This window comes from Dunckerocampus dactyliophorus, chromosome 8, assembly GCF_027744805.1.
Source record: "Dunckerocampus dactyliophorus isolate RoL2022-P2 chromosome 8, RoL_Ddac_1.1, whole genome shotgun sequence".
NCBI lineage: Eukaryota > Metazoa > Chordata > Actinopteri > Syngnathiformes > Syngnathidae > Dunckerocampus > Dunckerocampus dactyliophorus.
In genome coordinates, this window is record NC_072826.1 from 31823709 (window position 1) to 31850373 (window position 26665).

Sequence of the window (26665 nt, forward strand, 5' to 3'; positions counted from 1 at the left end):
ATGGTGACCCGGCTGTGACCGGCCACGCCCACCCGCCTCAGCTCTTCTTCTCCACCCTAAACACTGCACACGTGTCATGGCAGCGCGTGACTGCAGCTTAGATTAGATAATTGAGCATGTTTTTGTGACCCTGCGGATGTAGCCAGTTCCTCTACCTCAAGGACGGAAATGCAACTTTTTTTAATCAGAAAATCTGACATATCAGGTGCTTATTTGTTCCTGTTGTTGCTATAATGAACTGGCATCAGTGGCTGAATAATAACCATCACTACATGTGGGGCTGGCGTGACCTTTTACTTGACTTTTTATGTACAAACTTTGGAAAAGGAACACCAGATTATTCCAGAAGTGTAATTACTATGAATAGATGTACAGGATGACTGAATTGGTCACTCTTGTTACTTTTGTCCTCTGTAAAGAACATGTGTCTCGCAGCCTTGTTTCAAAACAAGCATAAAGGCCGCTGTGCTGTGCAAAAGGACATGCTGGGCTGAAAGGTGTTGGGGTTCGTGCAAGATGTGCCTTCCCAAAATGGCTGCCATACCGAACGGCATGTTCGGGAAAGGAAGTCAGTTTTGGACTTAGACTTTTTGATCCACAAGGGAAACTGCTTGGTTACAGTAGCTCAACTGCAGAAGAAAAAGACAAACACTAAATAAAATGCAATTTTTATTCTGGAAGCGTTGCTGTTGTCCTGTTGTTATGACATTTATCCAGTTTTTAGGTACAAATTGAATGTTTAATGGTAGGTTTGGTGACATACAACTACAACTTTTAAGATACTTAACACATTTTTCTAATGTCCTTTGTAGTGGACCTCCTAGAGGACCTCCTACTTTTTCTTGTAAAATTATTGAGATGGCTGATCAAGATGCCGAAATAGGTCTGAAAAAGTGGACTGTAAATATGTAATACAGTGTTCCCCCGTTTATCGTGGGGGATAGGTTCCCAAATAGCCTGCAATAAGTGAAATCCGCGAAGTAGCCAACTATTTTTTTTTTGCAATGATTATATACTGTATGTTTTAAGGCTGTAAAAGCCCCCACCATACACTCAATACACTTTTCCCAGACAAGCAATAACATGGTCTCACATTTCTCTCTTGTTTAAACACCCCCCAAAAAAAGTTCAAACCTTCATTTGAATTTTAATGATCAACTTACTAGGTTGGACAAGAGAAATGATTACGCCACTCACGTGTATTTCACTCCTCTGACCGTGCCTTGTCGTCCTGCCGCCGTTCCGATGTACTGTAATGTTTTTGTATCCTTGTTAAAACATATTGCTGCAGTCCTCCTTCGAATTGAAGATTCATTTACAAGCTAGCAAGCAAGCTAGCAATGACACAGGAGACAGGGCGGCACTAAGAAGATTGATTGACAATGGTCTACAGCCAATCAGGACACAGAAACAACTGGCGCTGCAGCCAGACAAGAAAGGGAAGAGAGAGAGAGAGAGAGAGAGAGAGAGACACTCAACTTCCCACAATGCAATTCTTCTTAAAGGGCCAGGCTCGGCCTGTAACAGTTCAGAGACTGTAATAAAAGAAACAAAAGAAGCACTAAAAAAATTCCACAGCACAGAGAATCCGTGAAAAAGGTGAACCGCGATAGAGCGAGGGAACACTGTATATGGAAATGGGAATATAAAACTATTTAATTAAAGCTAGAAACTGCTTGACATGTTCAGTCGTTTATTCTATAAATAAAATGCACTGTTCTGCTCATTAAAACAATGAAAAAGATGAAATCGTTATTCAGCTGGCGCTAGATGCTGTTGTCCACATGTGTAAAAAAAACACCCAAAATAGTTATCTCATGCAAAGTAGAATTGCAGCTTTTGGGGCTCAGGTGGTTAAAGAGTAAACAGCTGACACAAAGGCTGTTTTCTGGTTCTGGGCGTTTTCGCCAGCCTGTGTTCTGTATGTGCCCGTGCATATTCTCATTCATCCAGGTCGTTGTATTCTTAGAGTGCTGAATCCATCCCAACTGGACTGTTCAGGTTGTCTTAGATGACATTCCGCCTCTCATCCGAGCAGGTTTCATCAGTTCAAGCTCAAAGACTACCTAATTAGGACAGCTCTCGTCTGAGGGGATGGTGCAGGATTGAAAGTATTTATCATCTGGGGTGGAGGCACACCCCAAACAAGAATGGTTTCACTCTTCTGTGGTGCAAAGCAACGTTAAGATTCAATACAGTGTTCCGTATGCATGTGATGGATCACAGGAACACTGATCCCTTTAAATGCGATGGAAGAAATATTCCCAGATGTTATGAGCCCACTTTAAAACGCTAGTTTCTAAATCAGAATAGACTTAGAAAAGCATATCCCTGTGACCCAAATTCACTCGAATATGCAGTACATTGTGAAATATTGACTTACCAAGTTACGCTTAAAGGGGACCTGTTTTGCTTTTCCTCTTTTCTGACCTATCAATGTTGTTACAATGTTGTCTCGTGTTAAACGATGCCGACGCGTCAGATAATGAGGTTTGCGCATTTGGAAGTGAGACCTGAAAGCCGTTTTGGACACCTCTGCCAGCTGTGTTTTACAAAGTTCCATTGACGTCAATGCAACCCAGACTTCCTTATATGGGCATGCCCAGGCAAACGCTTTAACGTGTTCATGACACCAAAACACCTTCATCTTGTTGTTTTCTCTGTGAAAAGTAACACTGAAGGGCATATTTCCTGTGTTAGTTGTGTGTGGGTTGGGAATGAGGTCCTTTCCCAGGTGGGGGGTTCAATTATCTCCGGGTCTCGTTCACCAGTGAGGGAAGGTTGGAGCGTGAGGTCGACAGGTGGATCGGCGCGGCGTCTGCATTAATGCGCTCGCTGTACCGGACCATCGCGGTGGCGAGAGAAAGCTCTCAGTTTACCCCCCCATCTGTGTTCCCACCCTCACCTGGACTCACCCGCAGAGATAGGGGGAGGCACTCAGAGTAGAGCCGCCGCTCCTTCACTTGGAGAGGAGCCAGTTGAGGTGGCTCGGGCATCTAGTCCGGATGCATGCCCGGCCGAGAGAAGGCCCCGGGGCAGACCTAGGACACGCTGGAGAGATTATGTCTCACAGCTGGCTTTGGTGTCCTCCCGGTGGAACTGAAACCAGGTGACCGAGGACCAGGAAGTCTGGACTTCCCTACTGAGACTGTTGCCCCGACGACCCGCGGAAGCGGAAGAAAATGATGACGGCAAGTACAGGAGCCCGTCGGCCTATATACACAGCACTTTTTTATTATCGCTTTTCATTATATGGAAAAACCCCATACCGATATCAACTGATATTTCATTTTTATGCCGATATCGGTGGGCCGATGTTATCGGACATCCTTAGTTTTTATTTTTGTTGGGAGAAAGAGGAGGCTCAATGTCCCACACTTTGAAAATCCCTAAATGTCTTAAAGCACTTACTCTGCGTCTGACCCAAACTTTGGAAGAGGCTGGCCTATACTGTACCCATAGATCCTTCAAATGGGTCAAAATAGGTCAAATGCCAAGGGTAGGGAAGTAGTTCGGTATTTGCGGCATACCTCTTTAAAGGTTGATACTTTTTCACTCATTTCTTATGAGGTAATACTGGTGCCTAAAGGTATGAAAGCACTACTGTATATACCTCATCACTATTACTGTGTGTGTACAGCAATAGTGATGAGGTAGCCTACATACCTCGTCACTATCATACCTCATGACTATAGAATACAAGTCCTTAGGCATGGAGCAGAAGCATTCCCAGCAGCTGTTCTACAGGGTAGAGTGCTTTGAGTGACATGTTTGTCCTCACGCTCCACTCGTGATACGTCCTACCGTGTGATGCAGCTGGCATGTAGTCTGACAGTATCTTGATGCACATCAGTTTTATGTAACAACCTTGACGCTCCTCAAACAGCGCTAGCACGCTAGCATGCTTTTTAAGAAAAATGTGACAAAAGTAGATACTGTGAGCATTTCTTGATAATTCAACAGCGTATTTACACGTTATGTTGAAGTATAAGACCACGAGACTCTTCATGCAACAACAAGAATCTCCCGAGTGACATCTCGGTTCCTCAGGACTCCACGGACAACTCTTCTCAACCTGGCATCTCTGTGGGCGCTTCCATTCAAGGTCGTCACCCTACCTTGTGGAAACATTGCCGACAATGAAACATGAAGATACGCAGTTGAACGGGAACAAGTCTTGTCATCAATATTTGGACACTCACACTGCACAATTGGTCCATCTGGTTGCTCCACAAATCCTGTCTGTGAGAAGCTCAGTGCCATGGAGGTCCCGCAGATACCCCAAGCTGGTGCCACAATTGCATCTTACCAGGCTGGATTCTGTTTCTCTATTCAAAGAACAAACCGAGTACAGCGTTCCCTCGCCCCATCGAGTCACCTTTCAAGGACTCGCGGTTTCACTTTTTTTTTTTTTTTTTTACAGCGTATGAATGCGCAGTGGTCTGTGTCCTTATTGGCTAAAGGAGACTCCTTCGTGCCGAACTGTTCTGTTTCCTGTGGTGTGATGGCTAGCAAACAGGTAACAGAGACTATGTTTGCATGTTTTCTCTTCGACGAAACCCACAATGAAACGTTGTGCACCCAAAAGGCAGAGGAAGATGCTAACCTTCGCACAGGAAGTTGGACTTGTGGACATGCTGAAGGACGGTAGACGTTATGCGGCTGCAGGCCGCCATTACGGAATACTGTAAATGAATCTTGGGTTGGAGGAGGAGGATACAGCAACAATGTGTTTCACCAAGGATACAAAAAAGCTTCTGATCTGTTCTGATATGTTCTCTTGGGTGCTCGGATCACTCGCTTTGTTGGTTTCAAATTGCCTGCCAGTTTTGTTTGGCCGGGTCAAATCAAGGATGAGAGCGATGCCTGAGCGAGTTATGATTCTGCTCCCAAATGCTCCCCTCAGAGAACTGCGAAAACAGTAAATAAAACAGTAAATCCATGAGCGATAAGGTGAAGGAACGCCAGCGTGCACAGAAGCAAATACCACACTTATGTTGTCACCCTAGTTAATGACATTACTGACCATCTTCCGGTGTTTACGATTTACAATGAAAACTATAAAAAGAGAAAGAAGGACGATATCAGGACATTCAGGAGATCACATCCAGAGGAAAGTATTAGCTCCTTTAGGAAAGATTTGGAAAAACCAAGATGGGAGTGTGTATATAGTGAGAATGATGTGAACGAGGCGTATAAAAACTTTCTTAATGTTTACATGAAGTGCTATAGCAGACATTGTCCACTGAGAGAAGTCTTTAATAAGCAAAGAAAGAGAAATCAGCCATGGATGACCAAGGGACTACTAAACGCCTGGAAGGAGAAAAATACACGATATAGGAGATTTATCATGGAAAACACTAAAGAAGCAGGAAACATATATAAAACATAGAAAAATACACGATATAGGAGATTTATCATTGAAAACACGAAAGAAGCAGGAAACATATATAAAACATAGAAAAATACACGATATAGGAGATTTATCATTGAAAACACGAAAGAAGCAGGAAACATATATAAAACATAGAAAAATACACGATATAGGAGATTTATCATTCAATACACTAAAGAAGCAGGAAACATATAAAACACAGAAAAATACACGATATAGGAGATTTATCATTGAAAACACTAAAGAAGCAGGAAACATATATAAAACATAGAAAAATACACGATATAGGAGATTTATCATTGAAAACACGAAAGAAGCAGGAAAAATAAGTGAATGAAAGAAAGAATGAAGAAAGAAAGAATATTCTAGTCAATTATTAAAGAAGACCAACATGAGCAACCAGAGCAACGTGGGGCATTTAAACAGTATTATACGGAACGGTGCTAAGGAAGCAGACTACCCTCACTATTTCATAGACGGACATGATAAATATGACAACATGAATGAGGTAGTTGAAAAGTTCAACAACTACTTTGTTAATATTGGAGCGGAACTGGAAACAAAGATCCCAAATGACCCCCAGTAGAGGAAAGGAATGCCAACTCCATGTTCCTCACTAACGTTACACAAAAGGACATCATTGATGTTGTTCATAAATTCAAAGCCAAAACATCAACAATTGCAACGGAATAGAAATGGAAAGGATAAAAAGGGTTATAAATGCGATTGCACAACCGCTAACGTACCTTAGCAACCTATCATTCCAGACAGGTCAATTCCCAAACAAAATGAAAAGAGCTAAAGTAGTTCCAATTATTACAAATGGGAACAAACATCAATTCATAAACTACCGACCAGTGTCCTTATTGCCACAACTTTCCAAAATCATTGAAAAACTACTTCATAACAGGTTGGACAATTTAATCAATAAAAATGAGTTACTAGCAGACAGCCAATACGGATACAGAACTAACATTTCAACTTCCATAGCACTGGTTGGAATTACAGAGGAAATCACCAATGATGGGAATTACAAGCGCAATGTGTTCTGGAGACAGCACACCAGAGCTAGTACAACAAATCACAGATGAACCAACTCTACTAAAAAGATGGTTTGATCAAAACAGGCTATCCCTGAACCTGAGTGAAACCAAAGTAATGCTGTTTGGTAAGTGTACAAAGGAAGCGTATCAGCAAATCCAAATTGATGGTGTAGACATTGACAGGGTGAACCAAAATACATTACAAACAAGAACCTTCACCCAAAAACGTAAAACAATTCTTATCAACAAGAGAGGAGAAATATGATGTGAGGGGAAAATGTAAGCTAAAACACTTCAATGCACGGACAACACTGAACACTTCCAGCATTTCTGGATGTGCAATCAAGTTGTGGAACGGATTGAGTGAGGAACTCAAACAAGGCACAACAATGAGCCATTTGAAGAAAAAGTACAAGCAGTTGATGTTCACAAAATACAAAGAAGAAGAGACCTGAACTACTGTGTACATAAAATACTACAGTATATCTAACCACTACTACACTGACTACTAACTCTTCATTGTGGAGAGTACATGGTCTGTACTCCCTCATCATCAACCTACCATTCTGTCCACCATCTTATCAGTTATTATCATCAATCTGTAGCTTCCTTTTAGTAAGTAAAAACCTTGGCTATGATTGCACTACATTGTCATGTAGACCTACAAAGTACACTTGGAAGAACAAGAGGTGAATAAATGTATTGCAACTGATGTGAAACTGATGAGGGGTAGGATTAAATAAGCTTTGCTCTTCCTACTCCTTTTTGGACATGCAAAACTGTGAACTGTATTGTGTGATGTGCTACTGTTTGACTTGTATGCATGTTCAGGATGAATTAAAACCATGAAACCATTAAACCCTGCCTTGGACGCCATGACGTCATCTGGTCCCATGACTGCTACTTGTGCAGCCATTAGCTTGGTCTTTTGGATGGCGTGGACTCTGACTTGGTGGTTCTAGCTATGGCCCACATGGGCAACTGCCCAGGGCGGCATTTGAAAGAAAAGAAATTCCCATTTACTAATGCTCATCAAGTCAGCACATATGTGTGGCAGATGGGCGCCCCCTACAGGCGAGATACTCGCGCCCCCATGTTGGTCAAACGTCCACCACGTGATGTGGATCTAACCAAAGAAGAAGGGAGGAGCAGGTGCCGCTGGGCCTCAGCCCTCAGGTTAATTACAATGTAAATAACGTAAATTACAACAGTAATTGCTCAAAAATAAAACATATTTAATAGTTTATATTACATTATATGAATTATATCGGAGACCAAGAGTCTCAAACATGTTATTTCACTCGGAAAATATGAAATAAAAGGGAAGGAACTGTGAGTTGGTTTAGCCTTGACTGCTAGTCGGTTACGGTGGGAGATGATGGTAAAAGTGCTGTTCATTTGCGTCAGCAAAACATGGAAAATACAAAGTCAAAGCCATCAGGTGCACAACTTAGAAAGAACAGGAAAGAAGGAGAGGAGAAACGGCCATTCGATAAAAGGTACACACTGCTTCCATCCGCACAGGGTGTCACTGATTGGTGGAGATCTAAATCTTCTGGTGAAGCACGTGAACAGAACGAGTTCTTCAAGAGCGGGACAGAACAAACACACATGTAACCATTCATGATTTTAAGTTGGGACATAAAAACATGCAAAGAAAGGGAAGAGGAAAACAACAAAAGACAGGCGGGGGTGTCTTCAGCTGGTCACTGACAAATGTCAGCATGTCAGTTAAAAATGTGAAATGTTTCGAGTGTACAAGTGGAAGTGTGTGTTCTTAGCTGCCGTGCAGCGAGAAGATATACTCCTGTTAGTAACTTCCACGTTCACTACGGCTGAATATAAACCAGGTTGTGCAAAGTACAACCCCCCCTCACATCTCGAAATGTGGAGAAACACAGCTGGTATGATGACCTCACACCCAATTAAATCCCCCCCACTTGCAGGTACAGTCTTCCCTCGTTTATGGCGGGGGACAGATAGCCCGCAATAAGTGAAATCCCCCAAGTAGCCTACTGTGTTTGTTTCCAATGATTCTGTATGTTTTAAGGCTGTAAAAGCCCCCACCATACACTTGATACACTTTTCTCAGACAGTCATGAACATTTTCTCACATTTCTGTCTTGTTTAACCTTAAAGTTCACATTTCCTTTGAATTTTAATGATCAGCCTACTAGGTTGGACACAAGAAACGATTAAGTGACTCACGTGTATTTCACTCCTCTGACAGTCGGTTTGACAGACAGTTTGTCCTGGCGTCGTTCAGCTGTAGCTTTTTGGTATCCTTGTTCAAACATATTGCTCCTGCCATCGTCCAACTCATTTAGCCGGTTAGCTTCTTCTTCTACTGTTAATTGGCAGTTGGCAAGCAGCTCACAGTTAGCTAGTTTGCTAGCGACTATTGACCACAACAGGAAACGGCCGAAGGGGATTGATTGACAATGGTCGACAGCCAATCAGGATCGAGAAAACAATGGGCGGGTTCTCCCTCAGCCAATCAGGACTGTTGTGGCTCTATATTTAGCAGGCTATTGTCTACGTGGGTTCCTACTATGCTGTTACAGACATTTAAACACATACTGAGAGGAGGTGGAGCCCACATGAGTATACAGCACCCTCTACTGGTAGCAGTGGTAAATACAATAACACTCACATGCAACAGAGCACCCATAGATCTCGCTAATACACCACAAGGACACACAACACAATGCACGTTCATAAAATATGCAAAATTGCACTTAAAAATGCGCACGAAAGGTGAACGGCGATGTAGCGGGGGAACAATGGAAGCCATTTCCACATCCTGAATTGATGTTAATAAAGCACATGCTGCAAGGGTAATCTACGTTTGTTTTTGTTTTTTTACTCTTTTAACACAAATACATGTAAGTAAAAGATTTAACACATCACAAATCACTTCAGAGATACAATCTGTATGGACAACATGCATCCACACAAATAGTGCATGTCATTAAAAGCAATGATTATGGTGCGAAATAAAGATGGTTGGAGCGTAGCTGCCAATTCATTCCCCAAAAAAAGTGCAATACTCAACTACAGCAAATTTTTTAGGCTACGCTATTTACTCATCGCACTTGCAGAGCTTCAGTGGCCGAGGGCGCGGTGACCCGGCTGTTGGAGAGGGAAGGAGTGGTGTTGGAAGCCTTGTCGAACACGATTCTGGCGCAGAATAGCATTTCGGGACATGTGATGGCTGGACGTGCAGGACTTTGTCACGCAGGTCAACTTGGTGAGCTCCTGCAAAGCTCCGGGTGGAGAAAGCAATGCTGAGATTACTCGACTCTTCCTGGCAGCACCTCCGCTTTCATCTGTGGACTGCTTGCTCTCTGGATCTGTTACGCTGACAGAAACACATCACATAGAAGTCATTCTTGATGAAACCCTGATCAAAATACTCTAGACCAGGGGTCACCAACGTTCTTCCTCGTGAGAGCTACTTTTACAAAATGAAAATGGCCAAGAGCTACTCATTTTTCTAACATTTATTTTCAGAGCTTATTTTAAAGCCAAACAAAGCGAATATGCTTGTTTTACCAGAACATGAACAAAATGCTGGTGTCCACAACTCACATGTTGTATTTCACAATGCATTTCCTTCTACTGTTCTTTCATTATTAACTGAACACCTGAATGAAAAGCAGCCTTGTGGGCACCTCATGTGGTCGTGGGGGCTACCTGGTGCCCGCGGGCACCACGTTGGTGACCCCTGCTCTAGAAGGTGATGATCCACATCTCACTTGAACACATTTCATTTTCTCATTTATTTACCTTGCATCCGGATGTCCTTGTGTAGCAGGAAGTGTATTAGCGGCGGTGTCTGAGGGTACGGTGTGGGCCGCTACACTCTGGGCCCCAACGGATGGTGCCTCTACGAAGAAACAAGTTGATTGAACAATAGACCGTAATGAGGATGTTTTGGAAGTAAGGACGTACAGTTGTCACTCGCTAGAGCGCACCCTCACTCTATCCTGGTTTTTCACAAAGTACCGTATTTGATGCATGCATATTTAAGCAAATTGTACTCATTCTTGGCCTGAATGGAACATTTTCAAGCATTAAAATGTCAAAATGAAGTAACTAAATGAGGTCAAATACAAACACAATGCAGACGAAGCATTCTGATTGTGAATGTAGTGCTGCATTCTACACTGGCCACTAGGTACTGTTTGGTACGGTAACTGTACAACACGTGATAGGAAGGCACTCCAGCGGGTGATCAAGACCTCACAGAACATTGTTGGGGCAGCCCTCCCCTCACTGCAAGACATTTATAAAACTAGAGTCCTACGAAGAACACACAACCTCATCAAGGACAGCACACATCCACAACACTCATTATTCACACTCCTACCGTCAGGCAGACGCTACAGGAGTTTGAAGTCCAGGACCACAAGGCTGGCAAACAGCTTTTACCCACAGGCCATCAGGCTTCTCAACCAAGCACTCACACACGCCGCACGCAACACACACTCATAGCACTTTATTTATTTATTACTTATTTATTTGTATATTTATTTGTATGAATGTCTCTTCTTTTTGTTGCTTAATTTATTGGTATTAATGTTTCTTATGTTCTTATTCTTTCTTGTGTTTTCTTTCTTTTCTTGGGAGAATGAACAGAATAAGATTTCATTGCATAGTAGAACTGCTGTTTTACTATGCATATGACAATAAAACTCTCTTGAATAGGTGTCGCTGTTTGGCGAGACAAGGGCCAGACTGATCGCACAATAATGATGACATAATCATCATAAGAATAAGACGGGCTACTGCTGGGGCCATAAAGCACAACCAGCTAAAACTCAACTCTGAACCGCCGACGTCACCTTCTGTCCTCCACACATTAAGGTCCGCTAGGGAACACATTTATTTTATTTTTGTTTTATTTGCGTCCTAAATGGCTTATTTGCTTTCCACACATACACAGAACTTGCACAAAGGGTTACTCAAAATAATGACGTCACCGTCAAAGCAGCGTGTTATGGCGCCACCCTGTGGAATATTTACAATAATCCACAAATAAGGTTAGAATCCACATTTATGAATAATTCAAACTCATATTGGTGGGATATCTCAATTCTGTCCTCCCTGCGATTATTTCCAAAATAAAATGAGTTACGGCCAGGCTGGCTTCTTAAAATGTAATACATTTTAAAATGAGCCAAATGAGTAAATTTTTTTGCACGGCTCTTTGAAAGAAACGGCTCACCGAGATCCGCCTTCCCTCAAAGAGCCATAAATGCCATCTCTAATTGTGTTCTGCGTCCTGATTGGCTACAGGGCTGTAGGCCAACATCAATCAATCTCCTCGGTGCCTTCCTGTGCAGGATGGAATGCGTCGGCCTTGCCAAGTTGACATAAATGTTGGATCGCGAGCAGTGTGACTCTGAAGTGCTGTTTGTGTGCAAGTTTGATGTCGACCAAACATTCTGCACCGTCAACGGCACCTGCGGTTGCACCCAAACAGCAGGGGAGGAAGCTAACCATCGCACAAGAATTTGACTTGTGGACATGCTGAAGGAAGGTGGAAGTTACGCAGCTGTAGGGCACCATTACGGAATACTGTAAACGAATCTTTGGTTCATGAAGAGGAAAATACAAAGACACGAGCGATATGTTTTAACACGGACACAAAAACGGTACAGCCAAAATACAAGAGGCACTGTCAGAGGAGTGACATACGCACGAGTCACTTAATCATTTCTCGTGTCCAACCTCGTAGGTTGATCATTAAAATTCAAAGGAAATTTGAACTTTGAAGGTGTTTAAACAAGACAGAAATGGGAGAACATGTTAAGTTGTTTTTTTCTTTTGGAGACTTTTTCAGACGATTTTGTAGGCGGAATAAGCGAGTCCCACACGTGCAGTAATGAGCTGGCTCTTTTTTATCTGTTTTTATATCTTACAAACGCACAGAAAAGAGAAAGACGTATGCGTTCATGTCTCCCGTAAGGATTGTGGATGATGGGCAAAATTCCCCAAAAAGTGCGCTTTTCCTTTAAAGAACAAACAAGCTTCACCTCAGCTTTGCGTTACGTGCCATGACGTGCATTTTTATGGGCATTATTATGCGAAGACTTAAACTTTTCTGGTGTATTTTTTACAAAACTTTTCTTGTTTAACTGTGCCGCGGCCCATTTAAAAACAAGCTGTATGATTTAGCACATGATTACAGAATATTTTGGAAACATGAAATATTCTAACATGTTGAAAGGGGTCAATATTGGGGTAATTTCTTTGGCCATTGGGTCATTTTCTTTGTACGGTGGGAGTCTGGTTAGCATGTCAACTTCACAGATTGGGGGTTGAGGGATGGATGGATGCTAATTCCAACCATTATGCTAACGCATCACAGCCCTAAAAGGGCTAATAGCAAATTAGCAGCGTGATGGATGGATGGATATGCTGCTTAAACAGCAGTGCGCTACATGGGCGACCGTGAGAAAAGGTAAAAATGGAAATGCCGTCTGAGAAATGATCCTTTTGCCAGTATGAAGTGTGCTCTAAGTGTACTGCAAATATCTACAGTAGTTCCACGTGTTCATGTGGCTGAAGAAGAACCAACCTTGATGACTGACCACAAGCCATTCTTCCTCCACGACCTCTTCAGACTGGACATCCTCAGGGGTGGCCTCCTGTCCTCCGAAAAGCAGGCGAGCAAGTTTTTTCAACATCGCTGCTTCTCCCAGACCTCTTCTGTTGAACTGAGGAGGATGTTACAAATACTGATTGGTCTCATGCACACAAGACAACGATCTTCTTTTTTAAAGTTTGCAAAAACTTGATTTCTCATCATCTTTCCAACAGACACGCAGTTTTTATTTGCAGTCAGCTGGCTAAAATGTCCTATGAAACATCGAGTTTGAATAATAGGCCACACCCCCCAGAAATTCATTGTTCGGGTCCATCCGTCTCGAGACATGGGGAGGGTCCTTCATGAAGAAATAGCAACGCCAGCCTTTTAATACGTCTTCCAATGTGAGCGGTTTGCAGATTAACATTAATGTTCAGTGACAACAATACGATGCACGGGACAACAATAATGTTACTGAATTAAATCAATAACATTAATGAAAGTATAATAATTACTAACAGTTCATAACATCAAAGCGCTACAACCATTACATTTACAAATACATATTTTCATAGACACAACAAAATAAAAATGAGACAATCTGCAATAAAGTAACATGCATGTATGTGTAGATCCATAGCCGATATGATTAGCTTATACAGTATAAGTTGGTGTGATTGATCAGTTCAACTGTACGCTACGATCAATCTTGTTGTGAACAATAGCACCTGAACAGATTGCGAGTCTTACCTGATGTTAATGCTTGTCAATTTCACCGACTGTCTTTCGGTAAATGTTAGATTTTGACAAAAGTCCGCGAATCTTCAACGCCGGTAAACGCGGAGAGCTGTTGTTTGTAATTCAAATATTCCACCAATGGGAAATCAGTGGCTACGCCTCTGTCTCCACCCACACGACGAACCACCAATAAAAGTCCACACTCTTACTTACAGCACTGAGGATTGGTCAAAGAGCAAGATAGTTACGCGCATACAGTGTATTTCATACTTGTCGGTTTGCCCCAATGCTAACAAATTACACACCAAAGGAAAAAACACAAGTATGTGTATTAACATGTGTGTTAAATGAGCACACGAATCAATTAGGACTTAATGCGGGTGATCTGAATGCGGAAACTAAACCTTTTCTAAGGCAGCAGTGCAAGCCAAGCTTCCACTAAAAACATCTTTGGACTAACGTGTTGGTGTGATGTCTAACAGTGCTTTAAAGATTACTAATACTTTTTTAAATATTCAGTCTGCGCTTTTTTCCAAACGTTTAAAAAACACAACGACCGTCCTGATAGAGGGACGTTCCCAATGACTGAGGTGATGTTTCACTACCGCTTCTGTCCGCCAGGGGGTGCGCTTGCTCCACTTGAAACAACGTCATCCAACAAGGGCGTCCCTATTGACAGCATGTGCTTCACGTCAAGTGTTTTCTTTGTTTACGCTAATAAAGTGTGACATGTTTTAAACAACATCAAGTAAACTATCCTTCTACTACCTCGGCACTGACAGTTGAGCTTAATGGCAAACGCCTGCCTAAAATTCCACAGGCCTGCCCAGAAAGTCAGAGGCATTTATAGTGAATACAGATGAAAAGAAACATGAAACAAATCCTCTCTGGACTTGAAGAGTTTTCCGTACATTTCCAACTCAGGCAGCTTTGGTGGCACAGACTGCCATAGAATGAACTTGATTCTTCCAACACAAAGTTGGCCGTCAAATATTTTAGCGAGAGCGAGCCAACACAGCAGGGGCGTCTAAAGTTGCTCCACTGAGAAAAATGACAGACAAATTGAAGGACGTGTGTCGCCAGTTTGATGCATTTTGTGCATTAAGGATGATAAAAGTAATCTAATGGAAAGTCTGAACACATGGGCAAAATGCTTATATTATAGTATCATTTTTCAAAATCATATTAAAATGTTTTATTTAATATTACTACATGAGATCAATGAAAATGGATTTTTTTAATTCTTTCATTGTAATTGATCTTGATATATTTGTATTTTTATTCATATTGTTATATTTGTTTATATTGCTATAGTATATGGAAATATCTAATATAGTATTTTTGTCATTTTTTATTTGTTGAATTTGTGTTGTTTATTTTGAATGAAATGAAACATTTTTTGTATAATATATGTTAATATTATATGTCCATTCGTTAGGGACACCTTGTATGCTACATTTTCTTCAGGTGACAAAGCAAATGAGTGCAACATCCCCACGGGCCGCACTTTGGACACCCCTGCAGTGCGGGATCTGTATTAAAATGTGGGCCTTACAGTAATGCTGTCGTTTACAGCCGTGTGGAACTGCGCTGCATCATACTGAGGGATGTTTCTTATGTTTTGCATGCAGCTAAATAAGGTAAGACTGCAGCCACAGTTATCATGAAATGAATGTGTCAGTGGTGGCATCATTCACTGGTGATATCGCTGTTCGGTACTGTTGCACTGGATCTCATTGAACTGCGTACATCATGTCATTTTGCTCTTCATAAAGCCACGGCAGGCCAGCTCCTCAGCTAATGTGATCTGGTGACTGTGTGCCACAGCATATGATTCCTACCATTTATAGACTCATCAATGAGGCATCTGTTGTGCGTGTGAATTCAACACTTCTGCTCGTCTGTTCTGCGTTCTGCGTTCTCTGCGTTGTGTTTCTCACCAGTGTCTGCAGCTGCTTGGTGAGGTACCACTTTCACGCATTGCGTATTCCAAGTAGTGCTTGAGATAGCTGGCGTGCTGGCACGTCTTGCGAGAATGGTGCAGTAATTCACGCTGATGTGTTTGCATAGTTTGCCGAGCTCCTTCACCCCGGCCCGTCTGCAGGTCAACACCGCTGGAATCCTGTCTGCAAACGCTGTGAGCTTCATGTTTGGGTTGTGGAGAGGGGTGCAAGGATGACGGCTTTTTCTTCCATAGCAGAGCAGCACTGTGGGAGGAGGAGGCGTGGAAGGAGGTGGGGAGGGCCCTCGGGGTGAGCACACCCCTGCCGCCTATGTCAGTATTTCAGAACAGAGGCCAGCATTTAGTCATTCTGCATGAAAGCTGCATGCTTACTGGTCTGCTGAATTTCTCTCCAGCTTTTGGACTATTGGACCATCTGTAGAGGTGTTTTTTTTAATGTTTCCAACTTGGCAGAGGATAATTTGAGTTAACCTACTCACTCCAAACAGCGCGCCATCGCCACCAGTGGATACTTTTACGCACTGTTTTTGAACACTCAAGAAGGACGATGCCTCGGTCTTTCCTGGTTAAAAAGTACTTTGCTAAACAAAAGCCAAACTACAGCGAACTGGAATATCAAAATGGTGAGTGCTGAAGTCTTCTATTTGAGTATTAAGAATCCCTTACGTAATTGTTGGAAAGCCCCCTGTCTCCAGCGTAGATGCAAGAACCGTGAATCATGTTCTGTAAATGCTGAGGGTTTTGGTTTTACCCTTCATTCATGTGCTAAAATACAAATCCACTAAGTTCTAAGTCGAGTTGTGGCCCGTTAGATGCGCTTTCCCCCCTTTACTGCCAGCAGACAGAGCTCCATTCATGCAACAAGCCCTTGTGAGGACGTGGGAGGAAACGGCCTATGAAGCCTTCCAATAGCTGCAACCTTACGCCCCAAAAAACTGCTCATCTGACTGGGAAGATGGACGGGTTTTGTCTTTATTTGACTTCATTTCTCTGAATGATTGTTTTTCTCAGATTCGTCACTGGACAGATATCCTCTCGCTGAGCTCTCATCAGGAAACAACACTTCCGCTGCCACCTGCTTGACAACCGGTCTGGTGTGGGACCTCAGTGTCCTGCCCACTCTCTACTTACCCACCTCCCAAACAGAGCCCTCCACCGCCCCAGGCCCTTTGGACCTTAGCTCCCCATCCAGCCTCAGCAGCAACGCCAGCAGTAGCGGCGAGGAGGACGAAGGCCGCACTTCGGACCCCCCCAGCCCGGAACCCGTGCACACGTACGCCCCTCGTCAGCGAATGAAATGCACCGGTGTCATGGCCCACGCCAGTCCTCCAGAGGAAGAGGAGGAGAGGGAGGCCCCCATCACAGCAAGCAGGCCTGCTTTTCTCTGCAAACATTGCCCCAAAGAGTACACCAGCCTGGGGGCTCTGAAGATGCACATCCGCTCACACACCCTGCCCTGTGTGTGCACCACGTGTGGAAAGGCCTTCTCCAGGCCGTGGCTGCTGCGCGGGCACATCCGCACACACACAGGTGAGCCTCCAACATTCAGGGTGGCGGGTCAGGGGGCGGGGGGTGTGGTATCCATGACAATCAATGCAATGTCTTCACCAGACGCAATCACCCGGGGAAGCCCTCTGTGGCCTCATTGATCGCTCATTGTGTTTCATGCGCCAACAACAATGCGTCCCTCGCTAATGATCCTGTGGTTGCTTCTGGGGAAGACGGCAGAATGGAGACAAAGCTTTGAAGAATGCCTCAAATGACTCTTGTCTTATCACTGAGTACTTGCAGCAACTTGTGAGCGTGCTAATCTCGTTTGGCTCTGATTTAATCATGCTAATGCGGTCGGGCCTCCATGCATTTATTCATTATCTACAGCGTTTGCGGGAGTCGGGTGTTAATGGGATGTCCTTGTGAATGGTAACACGCTCCCCTCTTTTTGTGTTGCCCTCCGCAGGCGAGCGTCCGTTCTCCTGCCCTCACTGCAACCGAGCGTTCGCCGATCGCTCCAATCTGCGAGCTCACCTGCAGACCCACGCCGAGGTGAAGAAGTACCAGTGCGGCGTCTGCTCTCGCACCTTCAGCCGCATGTCATTGCTGCAGAAACACAGCTCCTCGGGGTGCTGCTCCGCCTCGGTGTGAGACGCCGCAGGGGGCCGGATGTGGCGGGACAAAGCCCCGAGCTCAGGATAGTGGAGAACTTGTGGCCACGGACAGGGAGACATGATAATAGCAGCTTTAAGAAACCTGGAAGGATGTAGTCTTCATTGGGGATGTCGGCTGTGCAAGCCTCTTAGCTCTTCTGTGCAGTTTTTCCATGCTGGCTTGAAGCTGTTGGACCAAATCTGAACCGAGCGGACACTCTACTTGATATCAGCCCCTTTGTTGCCATTGTGTGCATTCCAAAGACCAAATATGTACTCAACTCATTGGGCTGAAAGGTGTTGTTTCCTGTCTCCGTCCTGGTGCCGGACAGCTCAGGATCACAGCCCAGATACAGCTGCTGAGAGGTAGGGGTGCGTGGGTGGTATAAACCTCTCAGTGTGCCTCCAAACACGCACACACACAAAAGCCATGGCGCACACAGCTGTCCCTGGTGCTGTGGTGTAGATAGACGAGGCGCTAACAGGTGCTCCGGCAGTGACCTTCGCCCATCGCCCTTGCTTTAAATAAAGACGCAGCGTGTCCTCACAAAGGAAAATTGTCTTTCTGAGAGCTGAGCATCATCTTAAGGGATAGTAGGGATTTTTTGGCATGAAGTTGTGTGACACCCCCATCAGCAGTGTAGTACACCGGCAGTGACTCACCCCCCCACTTGGTCCCGCGAGTCCGGTTCTGGTCGGAGGTCCGTGACGAGGAACGTGGTTCCGCTTAGTTGCTGGGTCGTTTAAGTCAAGAGTTTGGCTTCGCAAAACAACATGCGTTGAAAAGAGTGATACATTTGCATCACAAAAACACATGTAAACAAGATGGCCGCGGCGCCCCGGCGTCTTCATCACATACACAAGAACGCACAGGCGCCAGTGCGCAGGGATACAAATATGCCGCCGAGCCATTTGTGAGGTCGGATTTTTTTGGAGGAGGCAAATGTATCACTCTTTTCAAGGCATGTTGTTTTGGGGAGACAAACCCCAGCCTCTTCCTGCAACTACGTTCTTCACCAAAATCCCACCAGAACTGGACTTAGGGGACCGAGTGGGTGTGGGGGGATAAGTCTCTGTTGACGGACCACACGGTGATGGGGGTGTCATACAACGTCCCGTGAAAAAATGCCACCTATCCCTTTAAGCCTGTATTTTGACGACACCTTTAATCTGATAGGAAAAACGTGCTGCACTGAAGGTTACCACAGTGTTAATAATAGCAGTCAAAGCCATACGTGAAATGATTTGTGTCTTTATCTTTTGTCTTTTTCTCTTTACCTCATTACTATTGGTGGCTTTAATCAATGTTTGCAGTATTCACAAAAAGGCTGGGACCAAAGATTTGCAGAGTTTACACCATGAAGACATGGTTGCCTCTTATCAAGACAATTTGAAAATGTCCTCAACATTTGTGGCGGCGTTTTATCGTGCAATGTCTTATTTCCATTGCGTACCCTGCTTGTGTGTTCACTATTTTGTGTATATGTCAAATACGATTGTGATTTGCATTCAATAAAGTAATTTATGTTTATTAATACTTGTTTGGGTGGTGGAGGAGCCACGGTGTGTCGCACCTGCCGTGATGTGGAAATGAAAGCGGTTGATACGTTACGGTTAAACAAGGTCTGTCTAATCATTAACCGGCACGTCAGCATCTTGATATCGCACGTGTGGAGCGCACCGGCCATTGTTTGGAAGCGCAGCTCTGCAGATGTGCAGGTGAGCACACGGCATGACGGACGCGAACCGATGAGCCCACCTGTTGTCAGTTTCCACCTGCCGTCTACTTCTCGCTGTTGCCACTGTGCAAACACGGCCGTGACATCAGGTACACCGACAGTCCGTGGTTTCATCTTTGGGAGAAATGCCTTTCAGTGTAACAAGAATAACACAGCTGAGCTTTTTTAATGCAGATGTCTTTGGATCTTGCAAGTGTTGCAGGTGTACCGGATGTTGGGATGCTTTATTTGTTTAAGGTGGGCTTAAAGGGATAGGTGGGCGTTTTGGACATGACACCCCCATCAGGAGTGTAGTACATCAACAGCCACTTTACCCCCTCCCCCACTTGGTCCCTTGAGTCCGGTTCTGGTTGGATTTCCGTGACGAGGAATGTAGTTCCGCTTAGTTGCTGGGTCATTGAAGTAAAGAGTTTGTCTTCTCAAAACAATATGCGTTGAAAAGAGTAACTTTTGCATCACAAAAATGCCTCCTCCAAAAAATCAGACCTCAGAAATGGTTCTGCGTTATATTTGTCTTCCGCCGTATCCCTGTCCACTGTCTCCTGTCCGTTCTTGTGTACGTATGTTGTCCGCGGCTAGATTTGGGTGGCGGTCAAGGGGAGTCCTGATCTTCTTGGGATGTCGATCAAGCTGTCACTGAAATCATTGGAGGTTTTACAGACATGTTGATTCTCGCAGCAGTACGGGACAAAGTGCGTTCCTTGTCGGCTCCTACGTGACACAGCGCACGCGCACATTCATGTCATGTCTGTGTTGTCTTGCCATGAACTGTCATGCGGCCGCCGCACGGCCACGGGTTTTTATAATTGGCTTTGAAAGCCATTCATTGGCGTATGCCGATCACGTGTTATTTATGGAAATCGGCTGATACTAATCGGTGGGCGATCTGTGGAAGCATCCCTGAAGGAAAGTGTTCAAAAAGACATCAAAAAGGAACTAGGACTTAAGCAAGGACGCTAGAACCCTTGCAGTGTTACGGACAAGGAAGACATAAAGATAGTGACATTAGCAATAAATAGGAAAAAAACATGAAAGGATGCTGACTTCCAGCTGCATCAAGTCTTAGTGAGTCGTGTCTTTAATTCCGCTCCCCCCCCGTGTAACTTTCAGTTGGTACGATGTGTTCTTATGATTGGGATGAAAAACCCACTTCTGTGTTCAATGAAGCCAACGTGAACCCTAAAGAAGATTCCCTTGCAACATCTCCATCCAGTTAGTCGTTTGCAGTCTCGTGCAACTGCATTGCATCATGGTGGGGGGTGTTTTAGAAGAAATATGCAGCATATTGTGTCCCCGTTGTGTGGCTAAATAAGGTAGCTGAATGAGGGAACAACAACTCCCAGTGTGGTGCAGTGAAGCTCTGCAGCAGGGCTGCACAAGCTTTTTCCTCCAAGGGCTGCAGACTGACAAATGAAAGGAGGCGGGGGCCGCTTTTACATTTTGTAATTCCCATCTCATTATTAGTAGGAATGAGCTTTTCTGCTCATATTACACTTTTTTTGGATTGTTTTTCCATTTTTGCTGTGTTTATTTCTCTTTTTTTGACAAATATTTTGACTTTCTTTTTGTACATTTTTCTCTTTTAATATTACGTCTTTATTGTCGTAATAATTAGCCTTTATTATTGTAATATTCTAACTTTCACCCATGCTAAATTGTTTAAACTGTTTTAAAAGTGACATTTTTAGTCTTTAATATTTCTTGATTTATTAGGAACGATGCACATTGATGAACATGTGCAGACGATACAGACGTAAATATGCCAGATAAGCGCTAGTTGCCATCTGTAGTCCCCTGGCAGGTAACAAGAAATAACAGTAAAGAATGTAAAATTAATACACAATCAACAAAAAAAGACAGAACAGAACATGAACAGACTAAAAAAAGGCTAAAAGTGGTCACAGACGTGGTTTTGTTTCATCCACATCTTGAGTGGTGTAGAAGATTGCGTACGTCTGGCAACCTCTTCCGATGTTTGCGACGTTTTACTGACAGCACTGCTTGTCCAAAAGCGGTACCCCGCGGTCCCCACGCGCTGTGGCCCCTCATTATATTGGATTATGACTATTTTTTGTAAAATTCCTGCTCTTTTTTCCATTTTTACTGTTGTTATTTTTCGTTACCTTGTTTAATTGTATTTTTACAACTAAAAATGTAAGGACCAATACTAGAACTACTGCGTGCCATACATGGCCCTTGGGCCGCACTTTGGACACCCCTGTTCTACAGCAGCGCAAACCCTAACCGCAGTACGCTGTTACCCCCCCTTCGCAGATTCTGTTATTTTTTTGTGCTTTTTTTCATGACAGCATCTGAACGCCGTTACAGGCCGAGCCTGGCCCTTTAAGAACAACTGCATTGTGGGAAGTTGAGTGTCTGTACCGCCCATTGTTTTCCGCGTCCTGATTGGCTGTAGACCACTGTCAATCAATCTCCTTCGTGCCCTAGATTGTAAGTTCACCCAAAACGCTAGAGTACAGCGGAACGGCGCCAGGACAAAAGGCACGGTCGCGGGAGTGAAATACGCGTGAGTCACTTCGTCATTCCTTGTGTCCGACCTGTAGGTTGATGATTCAAATTCAAAGGAAGGTTTGAACTTTTTGAGAGTGTTTAAACAAGTGAGAAAATGTTCATGCCTGTCTGACAAAAGTGTACAAAGTGGATGTGGGGAGGGCTTTTACAGCCTTAAAACATATAGAATCAACCATTCAAGTTGGATACTTTTATTTTGGGAACCTATCCCCCATGATAAGCAACGTTAAGTCTGTTGACACTGCCAACCTTCCCATCAATATGAATGCTCACCAAAGCCCTGGAATTGATCTGGAATTCAAACGCTGTCATGGCTGCAGCATACGTGTCGTTTGTTTGTACTCTTTCCTCATCCGGGAGAGTAGAACTTGTCGTTCTAGACAATGAGTCAGAGAGCGCGCAGACTGGAAGCTCACATTCCCGTGGCTCCCTTTGCCGTCCGTCGCTAAGTCAGCCCGCCAGTCAGGCGGTCGGGCCGCGTGGGCTGAAGCCCAGGCGAGCCGAGCCAACCCAGAGTGAGGTAAACTGTTCCACGGCAGTTTCTTATTTCCTCCTGACTCAGGGATATGTGTGCGGCCCCCCCGGCAGGACAACTGCCGTACAGCCTCACGCACGCACACATTCATATGTTAAAGACATGAATGATTGTCAGACATCTGCAACGAGTCCACCGTGGGTTTGAAATCAATGACGGCGGCTCACTTTTGGCAACGACGGCCTCGCTGTTGTGTTTAATGGGCTCAGCTGTTGCCAGTTAGTTCAGGACGACTTTCAAAATGTCAGCTGGCAACAGGAACATCTTCTTGCTGTAAGACTTTTGTCTTCGCTCATCTTTGCTTCTGGAAGATGTGAATTAAAACACTCGCTACGTCTTCTGAAACGCCGCCTCACCTCATAGTGCTCATGATGTCATCTTTTTTTCATCTGAAATCCCGCCTCGTTTCTCCCGCTGCTGTTGCCACAAAAGCAGTTGAGCTTTACTCGGCCCGAGCTCAGCCCTAAAACTTTTGCTGGACTTATTTCTGCCTTTTTATAGAGAAATGAAAACACGGCTTGTTCCTTGAGGAGCGCAGAGGCCCTGAATGTGAAACCTGAGAGCGTTTTCCTGCTGTGTGCTTCACAGTGCCAAAACACTCACTGTAATTTACCAAAAGTGGCTGCTATTTATGCCATAAACCATGTGTTTAACATTCCTCAACCCCGTCATGTTTGTGTATTCCTCGCTCCCTCTCTCTCCCAGTCACTCTCTGCACAAATTCTATTTATCTGTGTGTGTGCACGTGTGTGCATGTGTGTGTGTGTGTGCATGTGTCCCTCTTTGCAGAAGGATCATCTCTCTCCCTCTGAGACAAGGCCGGCAGGAAGTTGGAGTTTACATTGGCCTACTTTCTCCAAAAAAAGCAGCCTGGGCTGAGAAGCTCGAGAAGATCAAGTGCTGCGTTTCTTCTGCAGAACGACCACCCCCAGCCCCGTCAGCTGTCCCACCCACAGCTGCTCAAACGGCCGGGGTTTTGGGGTGGAGTTTGGTGGCTACCTACTTAAGTGTGTTCTCGGGTGTAGCAGCAGTTGGAAGTGTGCAGGAAAGGAAGTAGCATCCCATCAGCAGGACTCTTCAGTGCACTCATGACACACAGGCAGAGAGCACGCCTCGGAAACAGCCTCCGGCCACGGTGGCCTGCTCACATGCAGCAGATACGTGTAGGCTGTCTCTTCACACTTGTGACCATCACCTGAGAGTCACCGGTCATTTCGTTGATCTACTGTAGTCACATGACAGGCTGCTGGCTGTCTGCAAGGATCAATCTAAGCAGACTGCTGCGGCATGCTAGTTGGAAAGTGGGACACGGGAATAAAAACGTGTGTGTGTGTGTGTGTGTGTGTGGGGCGGGACACAGACACACCTTTATGTCCTGGGCCACGCGCACATGAATTTGGAGATTTTAAAAACACATCTTTTCTAATCGTTTTGGCAAATTACTTTAAAGTAGGACTGTCAAAAACAGCACATTAACGGCACTAACTCATTTTTTCATGACTCACGTTCCATTGTTTTTGTCTAATTAACGCATAACACCACGGCTCTGTCATATTCTGTGCGCCGTGTGTTGCAGCACACCACTGAGCCACCTGGGAGGAGGCACAGGACACACCTGTTTGCAGTTACCCAACTCGCCTTCTCAAGCTGCACTGTGGACTGCATTGGTTGCCAGATTGTTCCCTGCTCCTCCCAGCATTGTAGTTACCTGTGCTTAGCTACTTTCTGGTCTATTTTTCCTGCACTTTTGTAAGTCCCTGTTGTTCCCACTGAACTCAAAACTGCAATGGCCCCGATCGCTTGCTGCGCATTGGAGGCTTGAAGCCATAAGCCATAAGGCTTGAAGTATAGAAGTCGCCATGTTGTTTCACCCAAAACAAGAAAGGCTAACAACTAAGAGTTGGAGATGCCGTCTTGTGCTGCTATTAATTGCACAAATCGTGACACTCGTGAAAATCGCGAGAAGGGACTGACATTTCACAGGTACGTAAATGCAGCCTCTTGTGTTAGTTTTTTTCTCTGCTACCTTTTTAGCAGCTACTTTTTTACCTGCTAGTTTACAGTTTTTCTTCCCCGCAACTTGATCTGGCTTGTTTACTGTTGTACTTTGTATTTTGGTGTTTCCTGTGTTTTTCTACGTTTTTGTTAATAGTTTTTATTACACGGACGGTCTCACCTCTGCAATTGGGATCAAGTAGTCTTGGCATTGGCCATTCGGAACAAGCTCTCTGTTATGACGACAGAAGGCAGCACAGTGTAGCTCTGAGTCTTTATTCTTACCTGAACACATCCACAGCACTGCAGTCCTACACCATATACGTATCTCCTACTCCAAACAAACACATCTCCAGTCCATTCGCCATCGCAACAACACTTTCGCATTGTCACGAGACAGACCACGAGATGCATTCACGGACATTCCGAACATCACAACAAGGTCTTTATTATGCGTGTATGTGTGGTCTAAATAAACAGAAATGCACAGAAAAACAATAAGTGGATATTCTTATCACTCACTGTGTAACTCTTCATGAAGAAATACAATTTGCTGCATTTAAGTGTGCTCGGAAATCTCTGAAAATTCACACAAAAAATGTGATGTGGTGTCTTTGAAGGCAACTCCTTCAAAGACAAAAAAAAAAAAAAGGAAGGCAACTCCTCATTGCTCATAATAACAGTTAAAGTCTGATTGCAATATTCTGCCACTAAAGAAACCAGTGTTAGGTAAATAGATGTTCAGACACGTGTGCCATCTCTTACCTCCATTGCACTTTCCAGTTACTGTGGCGCTGTTAGTACATACTGTTAGTACATACACATGTACATAGTACATACACATGCACATAGTACATACACATGCACATAGTACATACACATGCACATAGTACATACACATGCACATAGTACATACACATGCACATAGTACATACACATGTACATAGTACATACACATGCACATAGTACATACACATGTACATAGTACATACACATGTACATAGTACATACACATGTACACAGTACATACACATGTACATAGTACATACACATGTACATAGTACATACACATGCACATAGTACATACACATGCACATAGTACATACACATGTACATAGTACATACACATGCACATAGTACATACACATGCACATAGTACATACACATGTACATAGTACATACACATGTACACAGTACATACACATGTACATAGTACATACACATGTACATAGTACATACACATGCACATAGTACATACACATGCACATAGTACATACACATGCACATAGTACATACACATGTACATAGTACATACACATGCACATAGTAGATACACATGCACATAGTACATACACATGCACATAGTACATACACATGTACATAGTACATACACATGCACATAGTACATACACATGTACATAGTACATACACATGCACATAGTACATACACATGCACATAGTACATACACATGCACATAGTACATACACATGTACATAGTACATACACATGCACATAGTACATACACATGCACATAGTACATACACATGCACATAGTACATACACATGTACATAGTACATACACATGCACATAGTACATACACATGTACATAGTACATACACATGTACATAGTACATACACATGTACATAGTACATACACATGCACATAGTACATACACATGCACATAGTACATACACATGCACATACTACATACACATGTACATAGTACATACACATGCACATAGTACATACACATGTACACAGTACATACACATGTACATAGTACATACACATGCACATAGTACATACACATGTACATAGTACATACACATGTACATAGTACATACACATGTACACAGTACATACACATGTACATAGTACATACACATGTACATAGTACATACACATGCACATAGTACATACACATGCACATAGTACATACACATGTACATAGTACATACACATGTACACAGTACATACACATGT

At 43.8% G+C, this 26665-nt stretch overlaps 1 protein-coding gene across 1 annotated transcript; it reads left to right on the plus strand.

Moving 5' to 3' along the window:
• The first annotated feature begins 16105 nt into the window (after window positions 1-16105).
• On the plus strand, window positions 16106-19380 carry snai1a (snail family zinc finger 1a). Its single transcript, XM_054784697.1, has 3 exons — window positions 16106-16357; window positions 16746-17264; window positions 17692-19380. Exons 1-3 carry the CDS (start codon window positions 16282-16284, stop codon window positions 17874-17876), a joined length of 780 nt encoding a protein of 259 aa, XP_054640672.1. The 5' UTR covers window positions 16106-16281; the 3' UTR covers window positions 17877-19380.
• Window positions 19381-26665: the final 7285 nt, after the last annotated feature.